A 14,343-nucleotide genomic window follows, 5' to 3' on the forward strand; every position below is an offset into this window, starting at 1 on the left:
GACAAAACATTATATTATGCTATATCATTCAGTCTTAATATTGAAATCGAAAGTTCGTGCTTGATGAAACAATTTCACCTTAATGTCCATTGGTGGATGTGCTGGACCTTTCGGCTGCACAACTTGATCTTCCTCAGCAGAAGGAGTTGCCATAGAATCATAGAATTGTACACATGTACATTGTTCTGAGCCTCCTAGGATTTCCCCTCCATGTCATCAACTGAGCTGAATGACTTAAAGTGATTTAAAAATCATTTAAAAAAACTAAATGCAGAATAAGATTCGTTAACGAAACTCAAGTCCATCATGGACAACCCCTCTCCCCCCCTGCATGAGACTGTGGGGGCCCTCAGCAGCTCCTTCAGCAGCAGGCTGAGGCACCCAAACTGCAAGAAGGAACGCTACCGCAGGTCATTCCTCCCATCAGCCATCAGACTCTTTAACAGCAGCATCACTGGCTGATGTCAACACACCGAGAAACAGCCCATAGTCACTACATGGTAGCTAATTGGCACTGTTTCACTCATAATTTCATATACCTCTCCGTACTGTACATTTATGTTCATAGTGTATATACTTATATGTATAATGTATATACATAGTGTATATATCATTACAATATATGTTTATTTACTATTGCTTTTTTTTCTACTGTTGCTTATTTTATTTCTTTTTTTTTTCTCTATTACTGTTTATCTTGTCCCTGTCTCTGTTGCTGCTATAATATGTGAATTTCCCTCTATGGGGGATCAATAAAGTAATAAAAGTAAAGTCTAATTCTAATAAAATGTGTCTGGAGACGGCCTCCTCACCAAGGTAAAGGGCGACCCCTACTGGGCAATGCGGGTCACTGCGCAGGAACATCCAGGAATCCGCCAATCGGAGCTCGGATTTGGGGTCATGTGACCTCGCAGCGCGTCGAGGAAGGATTGAACGGCAATAACAAAAATGGAGGCGTCTCCGTTCAGCTACACACCGGAGAGGTACTGGACGGAGGAGAAAGAGAGGGCGCTCATTGCGTTTTTCTCCAGTAAGTCAAACACTTTAAAGCAGCAACTGTTCATTCCATAAAAGTTACAGTTTTCATTGACATGTTGTCGTAAGTTGCAATATTTTGTGGCAACCGTTGCTCGACGGCATTTAGCAATGGGCGATGCAGACAAGTTAACAGCAATGGCGACTAGCAACTGAAATCAAGTTAGCTTTAATCCTCCCAAAAATACCTCAACAAAGCCCCTTTATTTTTTGTTTACGTTTTATAAGCGTTTATCTGTGTGTCTCAATAGAAATAGATTGAATTAACGAAGTTTGCTGGCGTCCTAAATTTGGCCAACTTCTTATTTTTAGCCATATTTTAGTTGAATATTATTCTTCGTGTTTTAGTTTTGTCTAAAGCCTAATGCACATTATACATTTCCACATAGGGGCACATCCGGTAAATGAAGCCGCCCTCTGACAGTGAATGAGTAGTGACTGCTGATGCTCCTGCAGGTTTCCCTCACATGCACCAGGCTAAAGCAACTCAGGGCAACTTAGTAGAGTCCAGAAAGCACCACAGGAAACGACAACAACTAAGAACCACTGTGATCATCATAGCCTCTCTGATCGCAAACCAACATTACTATGTAGATATACTCTTTTATACATTCAAATACCTAATTATGCGCATGTCTAACACTTCAAATCATACTCAGCATCAGACACAATCTGTCATAGCCTGCAACCTGAAAACATGTCATTTTGATTGGTCTACATACAGGTTTACTTATTTGTAGACTGGTCAGAAGTTCTCCTCTTGTGGAGACTCTTGTTGACCTTCAGCCAGAACTACAGGCTGTTAGAACCTGCTGAATTGGAGTTAACACAACTCCAATTTTTATGATCAACCAATTTGCCCCCCCCCCCAAAAAAGAAATGCTTAACAGCTGCTTTGATTGAGTGTCTTATTTGTTTTCATTTCCCAGAGCACAGTTGCCTGTGGAACCATAAGTCAGAGAGCTACAAGAACCGACAGCTGCGATGGAAAACCCTGGAACACCTGAGGATCCTCCTGTCAGCCCACCCCCCACCTGTTCATTTCACAGGTAAGGCTGTGGTCCAATTCGTTGATTTTCAAAGATGCATTTTGTAAAGGGGAAAAAAATCTTTCTAACCTCATTGTTCTGTTTTTTCTTTCCAGTGGAAGACATTAAGAACAAGTTCAAGAATCTTCGTACCACCTTTCAGCGTCAGTACAAAATGGTAAAAGCAAGCAAGGTGTGCAGGTCGGACGACGTGTTTGTGCCGCAGTGGAAACACTACCAGCAGCTCATGTTCCTGCAGGGCTGCTGGGACCAGGACGATGGCCCAGATGAACCGCCGCTCTCGCCGCTGACTGTTCCACAGGAGGAGAGCCAGCCTACCCTCATGTCCCCGGGACAGAATATCTCCTTCCTTCCCACCCCGTCCACCTCCTCTCCATCTTCCTCCTCGTCCTCCTGCGTCCCCTCCAACACGATGGTTAAATGTTACTGGACTGAAGAGAGGGAGCGTGCCCTGATAGCTTTTTACTCCGGTAAACTAAACACTTGATTCGAGATTCAGCACAATTTGTTACTATGCAAAGGCAAAACCTCATGATAGTTTTAGAATTATAATGTTTTGTAGGTGATGGGTGTTGTGTGTTGTTGTGCACAGAACATAACTGTCTCTGGAACAAGAAGTCTGAAAACCACAACAACCGTCAGCTCAGACTGAAACTGCTGGAGGCTCTGAGGAGCCAACTGTCCGACCACTCGGTGTCTTTCACAGGTAAGTATCACACGGTCCTCCTTGTTTTATAGGCTCCAGCCCAATGCGTGATCATTGTCAGGGTTAGGATATACCTCATAATGACGGTACAATATCAGCACTACTTACACATCCAGGACTTCTAGGCCAGTGGGGTGCAATTTATTTTGGATCACTTTTATTCTTATCCCATAAACCATCCCATGACCCCCTGACATGGTGCGGCCCCCAATTAAAGAACCATTGTTTTAAAGTAATTGTTGAACATTTCAATACACTGATTCACTTTCTTTTCCTGTGGTTGCACTATGGAGCTGTTATGCTGTGAGTCAGATCTGTTTTGCTTGTCTCATGCACACTCACAAGGACACGTGCATAGATGACATAATGCACATTCCTGTCATATCACAGCTGTCATGGTACTGCTGGTTAGCAAACATGCATGTAAACAGCACAGGTTTCAAACTTTTAAGAGAAACCAGGCTTTGCAAATGTTTTATGAGAAAGGCAATACATTCTTAATATTTGTTTGACTTTAAATATTCAGAAAATGCGTATTTGTGAGAAACTCTGAATATAAATGTACGTTTTGTTGGTTTAAGAAAACTCTACAGGGCCCCTTATAGATGGCGTCAGGACATGGATAGCCTAGCTTAGTATAAAGCCTAGAAACAGAAGGAAACAGCTAGCCATGCTCTGTATAAAAGTAAAAAAATGACCCTACTAACAGCTCACTTATTAACACGGTGCTTCTTTTTTGTTAATTCTGGAAGCATTTTTTAGTGGCCAGTCAGGTGCAATGGCTGTTCACAGCTTCTTGAAGTCTCGTCATCTGAGTGTGGTTGCCAGGTTTGGTACCATTGTGACTGTTAAGACACCAAAACCAAAACCTGTGCTCATTGACAGTATCGGGCAATCCAAGTAATAGCTGGAGATTTGGAACAGAAGTTCTTGATCTGGACATCAAAAAATAATTTCAGCATGTAACTAAAAGTAACCTAAAGCCACAGCTTGTCCTTTCTACATTTAAGTTTTTGTGCAGATTAAACAAACAAGATAAAACGTGTCAATCAGTGAGCTAGGCTAGCTGTTTCTCCCTGCTTCCAATCTTTATGCTAAACTGTGCAAACCATGTCTTGGCTCCAGTTCTGTGCATAATACACAGATGTGATATTGATCTTTTCAACTCATTCATGGAAAAAAAGCAAATGAACATATTTCCCAAAATGTGGTACTATTCCTTTAAGTAACCTTAACTGGTATACATGTATAGTTAATTTTAAACCCATCCGAGTTATACATCTAAAGTGTTAGCATATAGTTAAAGTCCCTTGTTGTCCCTTGTTCAGTATAAAATGGTATCAACAGGAAGCAAAACGCAATGAAAACCAAAACTTCCAAATGCGGCTAAAACAAATATGAAAACGTTTCCCCTTGTTATCATATTTTAATAGTGAAAAATTCAAAATATCCATTTCCTTTGAAGCAAAATCACGACAGCTGCATAAAGCCATTTCTGACCACTGTAGGGCAGAGAGACAAACATTTAGCATCAGCTTTAACATCAGTCGCCTACTTTCACATCCAGCAGCCACAGAACATTGTCAGTCCATTGGACTTTTCTTTCTGTCCACCTAGCAGTATTTGCTCTCCTTTAAGCTCTGGTTTGGTCTCCACTACCACCTGATATTAATACCTGATCCTTTAACTGCAAGATGTCTCACTTCATGATGCTGCTCATGTGGGGATTCTTGAATCCTTAATTTTGAATTCCTGAATCATTGGGTCTCTTAATAAATGAAAGCGCCCGGAGATAACGCTGTTATGAATTGGCGCTATATAAATAAAGATTGATTGATTGATTGATTGACTTCAGCAAATGTGCTATAAAACCAAAACTCTAAACTAAAAGAGACTAAAAAGCTCCAAAGAGCTGCAGAGTTGGTGATAATTTTGATAAATGTAACAAATCAAATAGGAGATGTGAGCATTTACTCATGAGCTTATGGAAAGTGACTCCTATGTTGCTGTTTTGCAGTTGAGGATATAAAGTGCAAGTTTAAGAACCTTCGGACAGTTTTCAACCGTGAATATAAGGTGGTCCAGGCTAGCAGGGCCTCAGACAAACTCTACGTGTCCAAATGGAAACACTACCAACAGCTGCTCTTCCTCTGCGAGTCCTGCGACGAAGATGACAGCCCAGACGACCTGCTGATACTGGAGCCACAGGAAGACAAGGATCTGGAATATGGAAGCCAAACACCTTCTTCCACCCTGAGCAGCCTGTCCTCCAGCTCCACCCAACCCAACAGTTTCATCAGGTTCAACAACCCCTCTGCTCCCTCCAGCAGCGCCAAAACCAACGCCAGTGCTGCATACCAAGTCCTCCTGTCTGCATCCCCGGAGAAAGTCAAACTAGTGAGCCAAACAACAGCTCCCACACTCCCTGCCTCTCCATCCACCTCACGATCGGACTCCAAATCTTGTACAAACCCTTCCCCTCTAAGTTTGTCAGCATCTGGTTCCGTCCAGCCAGACAGCAGGCTGAGCACTGACTCTCGCTGCCACTGGAACGAGGCCAAAGTTCAGCAGCTCATATCTTTTTACTCTGGTTGGTAACATCACTTACGGTGCACACACGCTGTAATAAGGGACAGCATGTGTTCTTATTTGTTTTTGTTTTTTTTAGTTCTAATGAATATTTATACAGGGTTAACAAGCGTATGTATCCACCTATGGGCATCAGGGGCTGTATTGTCAAAGCATTGTATATTATATCTAATGTACTATAGGCGATAGATGAATATAAATATACATTGGACCACAAGGAACACGTTCAATTAAATGAATAGATCTTAGGTATGCTAGAAACTGTTTCACAGATTTCATCCACTAATCAAACTCAAATATTGACTTGGCATCACAGTAGCAGGGTGATGTGTAAACCGTCATCTTATTAAGTTGCCATCTATCAAAATATGCTTTCATTGTTGCATTTTTCCAAAAGAATGGCTAAAAACACACAAAACACAATGAGACACTTACCTGCAGCAGGTGACTGATTGTGACTTAGTAGTCAGCTGGACTGCCTCCAACTTCTCTCACACTTAGGAGCTGGCACTACGGGGACACACTGCCTATCTGTCAATGCTCACGTGCAACTCGGCTGCCGCTCATCAAAATAGGCGAGTCAGAGTTTCGCCTATGTTTTCCTAGACACGCATGATCACAGCAAAAATAGACAGAGAAAATGAGCTGTCATAGTCATGTTGACATCAAACCAGCAACACTATGCTATGTTAGTAGCAGCTAGTGTAGCCTGGAGCCTCTGGCCTGCAGCAGAGATGGAGAGCAGGCTACAGGGGTCTGTTAACTGCGTCCCTCTTAACTCCACACTGCCAGATTGTTTTCATTTTCAATTGTGTAGTCCTCAGGCCCAGCCAATGCTGACATCACTCGAGGCCGTTGATCAGATTTCACAGCTCCCTCTGGAGACACAAAAGGCTTCATACAATTTTTTTTCACATGTGCAGCGGTACCCCCAAACACCTGCAAACAGATCTTGGTGTGTAAAATTAGTGGAGTTCCCCTTTGTCAATACAGCCCCAGATCAGTTGAGCCTGGGATGAGTAAGTTGGTGGTTGGTGGTTTCCAAAGTTGCTAGTGTTATGTAGAGGTCAAGTGAAGTGCCATGAGAGGAATAATGGAGGAGGAAGATTTCCTTTTATAGCTGTATTTTTATGTTGTTCATCTGAGAAAAGGTTTTCCTTTTTTCTAGAGCACATTTGTCTGTGGAACCACAAGTCAGAGAGCTATAGGAACCGACTGCTGAGGCAAAGCCTGTTGGAGACGCTGAGCAGCCTCCTGTCTGACAGTGAGCCAGTCCCATTCACAGGTAACAATGAAGGATAGTTGAGGTGTTTCCGGTTTTATGAGCTGTTGTGATGGTGATCTTTATTTCCCCAAAGCTGTTTTATGTATTGAGGTTCTGTAATTCTTCATTCTTCAGTGGAAGACATAAAGACAAAGTTCAGGAACTTGCGAACCATCTTCCAGCGTGAACACAAAGCAGTGAGTTCAAACAAAACGTGTGGGTCGGAGGACTTTTACTTTCCAAAGTGGAAACACTACCGCGAGTTGATGTTCCTCTGCGACTCCTGCGACGAGGATGAGCAACCTGAAGACTTCCGCTTCCATGAGCCGCAGGAATCCAGCCTCCTCCACCTGGACGGCCAAGCCCCTCCATCCTCCCTGCACTACCACGGCCGCACCCAAACTGTTACCAAACTCAACATCACATCACGGAGCCTCGCAGCCCCTCCCTCGCCTACGCCTCCAGACTCCCAGCACTCCTCCCCCTCCTCCTCCCCCTCCACATCCTCCTCTCACACTGACAACAGAGTGTCAGGACGCAAGCGGGCGAGCCGCCGCCTGCCGCCCACCACCAGCGAGGTGCTGGGCTTCATGAGGACGTTCTGTCACAGCCAGACGGTGTCCCCACACGCAGGGTTCCTGAAGTATGTGGAAGAGTGTCTGAACGAGACGCCGCCAGACAAAGTGAAGAAACTGAAGAAGAAAATAATTGAGACGATCCACAGCGTGTCAGAGGAGGGTTAGTGTTGCACAATTTGCCTCAGCGGCCTTCTGTTTTGTTTTTTCAAGCTGAGCTGTGATAATACTACTCATTAGCTGTCATCTCATACCACAGTGGACCTTATAGAAACCTGTGTGACGATTTAAACGGTCTCCAAAGCCTGTGCAATCCACCTAGTGAGTACAATGTTATCATTAAGCAAACTACGCAAACTCCATGGCGGAAATGCTGTAGTTGACATAGAGAGACCCTTCAGCAGCGCCACCTTAATTGTTGTGCATAGCTTGCATTTTGCACCTCACAGCCACACTCTCCTTGACTATGTGTGTTTTGAAGTTGCCATGAGATGATGGTCTGTCCTGGATGTAACCTGAAAGTGACCTGCCATAGATGAAAGGATCATTCTGTCTCAGAGCTGTAAAAACAACACTTTCACACAATCTCTGGCGCTCACTGAAACTGAAACGACTTTCAGCCATGTTCGCATTCTTGGCGTAACAATTATGATCACATTATTAAATGGGTTAGGTCGAAATAAAACAAAAGGGTCTGGCCCAACACCTGCACTGGGATGTGTCCCCTGTTTGAAATGTTCCAGCACTCAGCACACTTAACTCGAACTCAAAGCACAATTTAGAGCTCAGTGAATCCCCAAAGTTAATGACATAATGGATTCAACCTGAATAGTGTTATTTCTGTCCAAAGGTTTGGCAGAACAGTTCAGTCATGTAATATTAATGTAACAGAGGAATATTAAATATCATATCCTTTTATCAAAGATTTTATGAAATATGCTCAGTTTTTAAAAAATACCTGACAACCATGGAGGTGTCCCTTTAATGTACAGTAGACGTATGTGCCTTCACATACAGTACAGGTGTGAAGAAATGCTGTAAAGTAAGAATTGTTTATTTTTATCGATTTACAAAATGCAAAGTGAGCGAACAGAAGAAAAATCTAAATCAAATGAATATTTGGTGTGACCAACCTTTGTCTTCACAACATCATCAGTTCTTCCAGGTCCACTTGCACAAAGTCAGGGATTTTGTGGGATCATATTCAGGTGTGTGATTAACCAGTTATACCAAACAGGTGCTGATGATCATCAGTTTCATATGTAGGTTGAAACGCAGTCATTAACTGAAACAGAAAGAGCTGTAGGAGGATTAACTGGGTGAGGAACAGCCAAACTCTGCTGCTAAGGTGAGGCTGTGGAAGACAGTTTCATGTCACAGGTCAAACACCATGACTGAGCACAGCGACGAGACACCAGGTGGTTCTACTGCATCAGCAAGGTCTCTGCCAGGCAAACATTTCAGAGCAGTCTGGGGTTTCAGGATGTGCTGTTCAAGTTCTTTTGGAAGAAACGGGCAACGTTGAGGACCGTTGACACAGCGGTCGGCCAAGAAAACTGGCAGCAAAATTTTTCTTCTGTTTGCTCACTTTGCATTTTCCAAATTGAACTTAAATTCAATTGAATCTAAATAAATTTAGAATAAATTGTAATGTTTCCTCCAATAATTGGAGGAAAGACAAAGTTAATGAGTGAGTTCATCATTATGGCCATCTGAGACTCCGCTTGAAGAACAAGGTCTGGGGATGACCACTTAAGCAATAGACTGAAGTAGTCTCAGAACACTACAGGATTTTAAAGGTTAGAATAATTGCTGCCAAAACTGTTGCCACGCCTCTTCTCCCAGAACAAATCACATGACAAGCCATGGCCATCAGTGTCTTCTTACAGCTTCTAGCGGAGGATGGGAAATAATCCTCAGCAGCTGTGACCTGTAATGTCCCTCTTCGATTTATTTTAGATCTACGTCGCCACTAAAGCATCTTTGAACATGCTGATGTGGAAGCCCTGCACTGACTTGAGTGTGATCAAACTTAACGTTCTGATCTTTAACTGTCTGAAGTATTTAACATGCTGTGATGTTAATTATAAGTACTGTTGCCTCTTTTTAATGAAAGTCTGACATTACATTCTTTGATCATCAGCTTGTTGAGGTTTTAATACAATGTAAGTTTATCATTGTGATGCCATTATCAGCTGCTGCACAGTTTGTAGGCCTCATCTTTTTAAACAAATCTATGCATGGTAAGACTTTCTAATGTTCTAAGATTCTTTTGTAATTCAGTGTTAAACAGTTAGGGTTAAATCCAAATCTTTTGAAGCAATAATGGTTCTTTTTTTTAGGACTGGCCATCATTGAAAGTGTATTTTAAACATGTCTTTTGAGTTGCACATTTAAATAAGAACGATTTATACCCATCATTGTGTTTGCACTTATTTATTTAAAGTGGACTAAGTGCCTTATCAGAATCACAGCAACTGTGTTTCTAGTTACAGTGCAGGTGTTTGTCTCAATTCAGAGTTGTATGTGTAATATTAAATCAAATGTACAAAATAAATGGAGCACCACCGCCTGGCTTTAAATGAGTGGTTAGGAAATGTTGAATGTGATTCTCTTTCATACCTCCAGATGGCGATCTCTGCTCACATTCTCCACACGCCTCGTCTCCGGAGGACACACTACTTTAAATACATCAGACTCAGGTCTGCGGCTGACAAAATCTCAACTCAAGGTCCACTTGCTTGTGGAGCTTTTGACCTTATCACACAGTAGTCTTACAATGTAGGCATCATGAAATCCTCTGCTAATGAAGATTAGACACCATAAAAGTGCCCTGTAAATAAGGGCTGTTTGCCTGCGAGACAGACTGATGTTCATTGAAATGTGTGTCACCTGAACCTTTTTCATCCTCTCTACTCTAAAACCCCCTGTGACCTTTGACCCCTGTTAGCTGATACACTTGATGACACACCCCGCTCAGGCTTAAAGGGCTGCTGCTTCACTGGAATTTCACTTTTGTAAAGTGACTGCTGTCTCTGCGGAGTGAACACCTCGTATCTCACTTTATATAGCTTTTCCTGCTTTTATCAGATCAGCTGAAGGATCACATGAGGAATATTCTGAAAGGTGTCTGTCCAGGATCACCCTCGTAACATCCCCTACTCTAGGCCAGAATGTCCTCATGTCTAATATCTCAGGGACTGTCACGTTTCTTTGACTGCTTCTTGTATGAGTCTGGGCTGATTGGCTTGGTGATAGATTCTAATGACTTTGGTGAACCTAGTCTCACCATGAGGCCTGTGTTTGTAGGTATGAGTAGGTGGAAATGTCTCAAAAACTGGACATTTCTATTCCCCTCATCCTTCATGTTTGCATCGAGCGCCATCAGCGACTCACAGAGCTGCTACCAAGGCCGTAGACTCCTTTTCTTTTTTGCTGTTATATATATAGATATATCCATATATAGATATATATAGATATATATAAAGACAAATAAAAGACAGAATTCTTGGACTTTCGTGGAAACAGGAGGAGTTGATGACAGCAGGCTTTACACCTTGCCTTTGAGTGTGGATTCAGAACAAGTGTCTGCTGCTGATGGGACGTGTCCCGACACACAGGAACCTGATCATCACACAACCGATGTAAAGTCTGGTCTTATTGTGAACCGTGAAAACGATTCGACCCACCAAGGAGTGTGATGTGGTTCTCCACAGTTATCTGGCTCCAACGTGAATGGAAACAGTGTCAGACGTGAGTTCAGCTCTGCTGTGGAGGATTGGATTACAACTCATCAGCACACACAGGAAACACTCCGCTTCCAGTCATGTGTCCCTCACTTATCCGCCTTTTATTCTTCATTCTCTCTATTTTTTTTTTTTAACAAATTCTTTGTAAAGACTTTTCTTTTCTCATTTCTTCCCTTTTCCTTCCTATATTTCTTCTTTCTTCCTTTTTTCTTCAATCTTTTCATTCTTGTCCTTCCTTTCAGCTTTTCTTACTTTCTTTCTTCCTTACTATTTTTCTTCATTCATTCCTTTTCTGTCTTTCTTTGATATTTTTCTCCCCCCCTTGCCTGCCTCTCCCTCTCCTCTCTTCCCCCTCTCTGTCTCCCTCTCTGTGTCTCACCCCACCTCTCTCTCTGCCTCTCCCTTTTCTTTTCGCCCAGTGAGTCGCAGTAAATCCTATTGTGATGCTAAACTGATTTTCGGAAGAGAGAGAGAGAGACAGGGAGAGAGACAGAGAGAGAGAGAGAGAGAGAGAGAGAGAGGCTTTGTATTGAGGTTTGAGCAGCTCTGATCTGTCTGTCTGTCGTTCATCTTGAAGTTTTACCACTCTCTCCTCTCAGTAAACTTCTGTCCAGCCTGCAGCCGGTGGTTTCGGGGTGAAGCTGGAGGATCAGCCGCTCTCTGCTGCTGGAATGCACTTTGCAGGAAACGCAGCCCGGTGCTCGGACACCCCCTGCTCTCACTTTTTCTCCTTTCTCTGAACGAGGAGTTGTACATGATCGAAGGGAATGCGCGTGTGAAGGAGAGGTCGTTTTCTTCACTCTGGTTCCCCCCTCCTCGGTCCGCCGGGCCACAGCCGGGCTGAGGCCAGAGGGGCGCGGACCGGCCGGGGCATGGAGAGCGGCGGCCGGGCGGTGCTCCGTCAGGGAGGCGGCTGGGTGCTGGTGGAGGCCCGGCTGCAGGGAGGAGCGCCGTGGGGCTTCACCCTGCAGGGCGGCCTGGAGCACGGAGAACCGCTCATCATCTCCAAGGTAGGAGACAGGAAGCATTACTGTGAGTCATGTGGGACACTGTCGCTGCTGACAGGTCTGTCTACCCAGTGCATGTCTGGGATCAGCACAGGGATGTCTAGATATCAATTCTTTTAAAGGATCTATTATCCACAATTATCTATCTCTTTTTAAATCTTCAGGTCTAATAGCTGTTTGTATTTTACAAACAATGTAAGTGGTGGAAGATGTAATAGTAGAAACACCACAACAGATACTACTACTAAAGTCATGCACTTTGATATCGTGTTTCCAAAAGTCCTTATTTTCAAGAAAATTCTTTATAACTTCCATCAGACCAGTTTTGAGATTGCCATTATAGTATTGTACTTCCATAAAGTTGGGTGATTCATAAGAGACAGATTTTAAAAACAACGATCAATATGAAATCAGCAGAGGCAGGGAAATCCTGATTTTAAGTTATGTGTCGAGCTCTAAAAGCAGTGGAACATGTCCCGTAGTGCAGCCCACAGCATCATCTCATTTGTTGTAAAAAAATATAATCATCAGGGTCACCGGGTCATCAACTTAGCAAACATGTAATGCTCAAAATAAGTTATCACTTTAGAACCATGGCTATCACACCTGTGTTGTGTCCAGGACTGTTGCACCACTCATTTGTTCTCCTTCATCTTAACCTCATCCCCAACCCCAACCAGTCGCCCCACCGTAACCTAACCTAAGACCTGTAGGAGACTCACAGCAGAAAGACACTTCAGCACAACACCAGCATTCAGATACTTCAGTGTTGTAGTTAACCAGCATTAATTAACAATGATAAATAATTACAGACAATAAAATGCAAAAGTTGTTATTTTAGACTGCTGAATAATTATGACCTGTTTCACCTTTTTAAGGCGTCTTTGCCCTGATTGTAGACGCTGCTACACTGACTGTTGATTTGTCATAATAGTTTAGTTAGCTAAGTACAGAAAGTAATTAGTGATGAAGTACAGTAATGAGGAAAATTACCACTAATGATCTTTTTCTGTCCTAAGAGCCACTGTGGCTTCATTTAATAAAAATGCAAATCAGCAAGGCTGGTGCAGCTGTGTGTGTGCTTGTGTGTGTGTGTGTGTGTGTGTGTGTGTGTGTGTGTGTGTGGAGGTTATTCTGGGACTGAGGCCAAACGGCTGTAAAATAGGACAAGAATGTGAATTATGTGTTTTCCTGGGTGCTTTCGAACACACTCATTCTTTAATTTTGTACTGTTCTTAGATCAGTGTTAGCAACATTCTCCATGTTTGACCCAATCAACTGCCTTATGTGTGCCTGTCTGTCTGAGTGTCTGTCTCTCTCTCTCTTCCTCAGCCTCTGTGTATGTTTCTGCCAGTGGTGGGCCGTCAGGGCCAGCAAGGCCTTCTCTGCTGGCCTAAACTCAGAATCACTGATTTACGTTTTAATATTTTCCCATTAATCATTTTAGATTATTCCTAATAGTCTATGCTCTTCATTTCATAGCGTGTCTCTGTGTTTCTGGGCTGGGGTGCTTCCAGCAGTGTATGTCCATATTAGAGCTTTTATCCAATCATATTTCAGCCATCATGTGTTGCCATGGTCAAAGAAATCTGCCCTGAGGCCTTCAGAATCAAAAGTGCAGGCGCCCGTAGCTTAAAATACATCGCAATGAAGCTGTTGCTTTAACCAATCAGATTTCGAGTTGGTGACCCCAGGGCCTTCTAGCAGGCGTACGATGACGTAAGTATTTTCACGTCCTCTGATTGGCTGGTCAGAGAACTTAGCCAAAGCTAGCGATTTTTATCTGTAGCGACCTGCACAAGCTAAAACTTTATCATAATCATAAGTATTAATAGCAGTTTTTTTAATATCCATCTCTTGTGCTTGTCTCTAGCCATACTATTATATGCATCCACACTAGCTTGTAGTTGTGTTTTTTTATAAATAGAATGAAATAAAACAAAACAACAGTATAAAAGAGAATGCACATGTTATTAGCACTCAAGAAAAGTCAGAATATCTACATGTGAAAGTTTTTAGCAATCAGGATGCCAGAAATGATAGATTCTCCACATAATCACTGAAGGGAAACCTCTATCAATGAAGGGGCTCTATTCTATTTTCTAATTGATCCATTTAAAGTGAATCTCAGTTTCTTTGTTGCATTGTGCCAAAGCAGGAAGACCAGCAGCCTTCAACCTAAAGAGGATTAACGGTGAACAATTCAGTAAATAGACAGATATGAAGTATAGAGGTTGTATAGAGGTTGTATAGCTTGTTTAACTCTGCATTCACATTCACGCACCGTTACACACTGGAAATTAATTGAACTAATGGAAGCTAATCATTCACTATCTGTCTCACCATGTCATCATTGGGGCAATTTGTGG

At 42.7% G+C, this 14,343-nt stretch overlaps 2 protein-coding genes across 2 annotated transcripts in view; both read left to right on the forward strand.

The window, feature by feature from the left end:
* The first annotated feature begins 948 nt into the window (after positions 1–948).
* On the forward strand, positions 949–8,120 carry LOC139218425 (serine-rich adhesin for platelets-like). The gene is made up of 7 exons (XM_070849962.1): positions 949–1,030; positions 1,965–2,084; positions 2,180–2,554; positions 2,677–2,790; positions 4,808–5,380; positions 6,548–6,664; positions 6,779–8,120. The coding sequence occupies exons 1-7, from the start codon at positions 949–951 to the stop codon at positions 7,384–7,386; spliced, it is 1,989 nt and encodes a 662-aa protein (XP_070706063.1). The 3' UTR covers positions 7,387–8,120.
* Positions 8,121–11,633: 3,513 nt separating this feature from the next.
* shroom3 (shroom family member 3) overlaps positions 11,634–14,343 on the forward strand; it is a 54,027-nt gene continuing 51,317 nt past the window's right edge. The window contains exon 1 of the mRNA XM_070850270.1: positions 11,634–11,977. Within this exon, the coding sequence (XP_070706371.1) occupies positions 11,840–11,977 (138 nt within the window). The 5' untranslated portion in view covers positions 11,634–11,839. The remainder of the gene's footprint in view (positions 11,978–14,343) is intronic.

This window comes from Pempheris klunzingeri, chromosome 19 (assembly GCF_042242105.1).
Source record: "Pempheris klunzingeri isolate RE-2024b chromosome 19, fPemKlu1.hap1, whole genome shotgun sequence".
Classification (NCBI taxonomy): Eukaryota; Metazoa; Chordata; class Actinopteri; order Acropomatiformes; family Pempheridae; genus Pempheris; species Pempheris klunzingeri.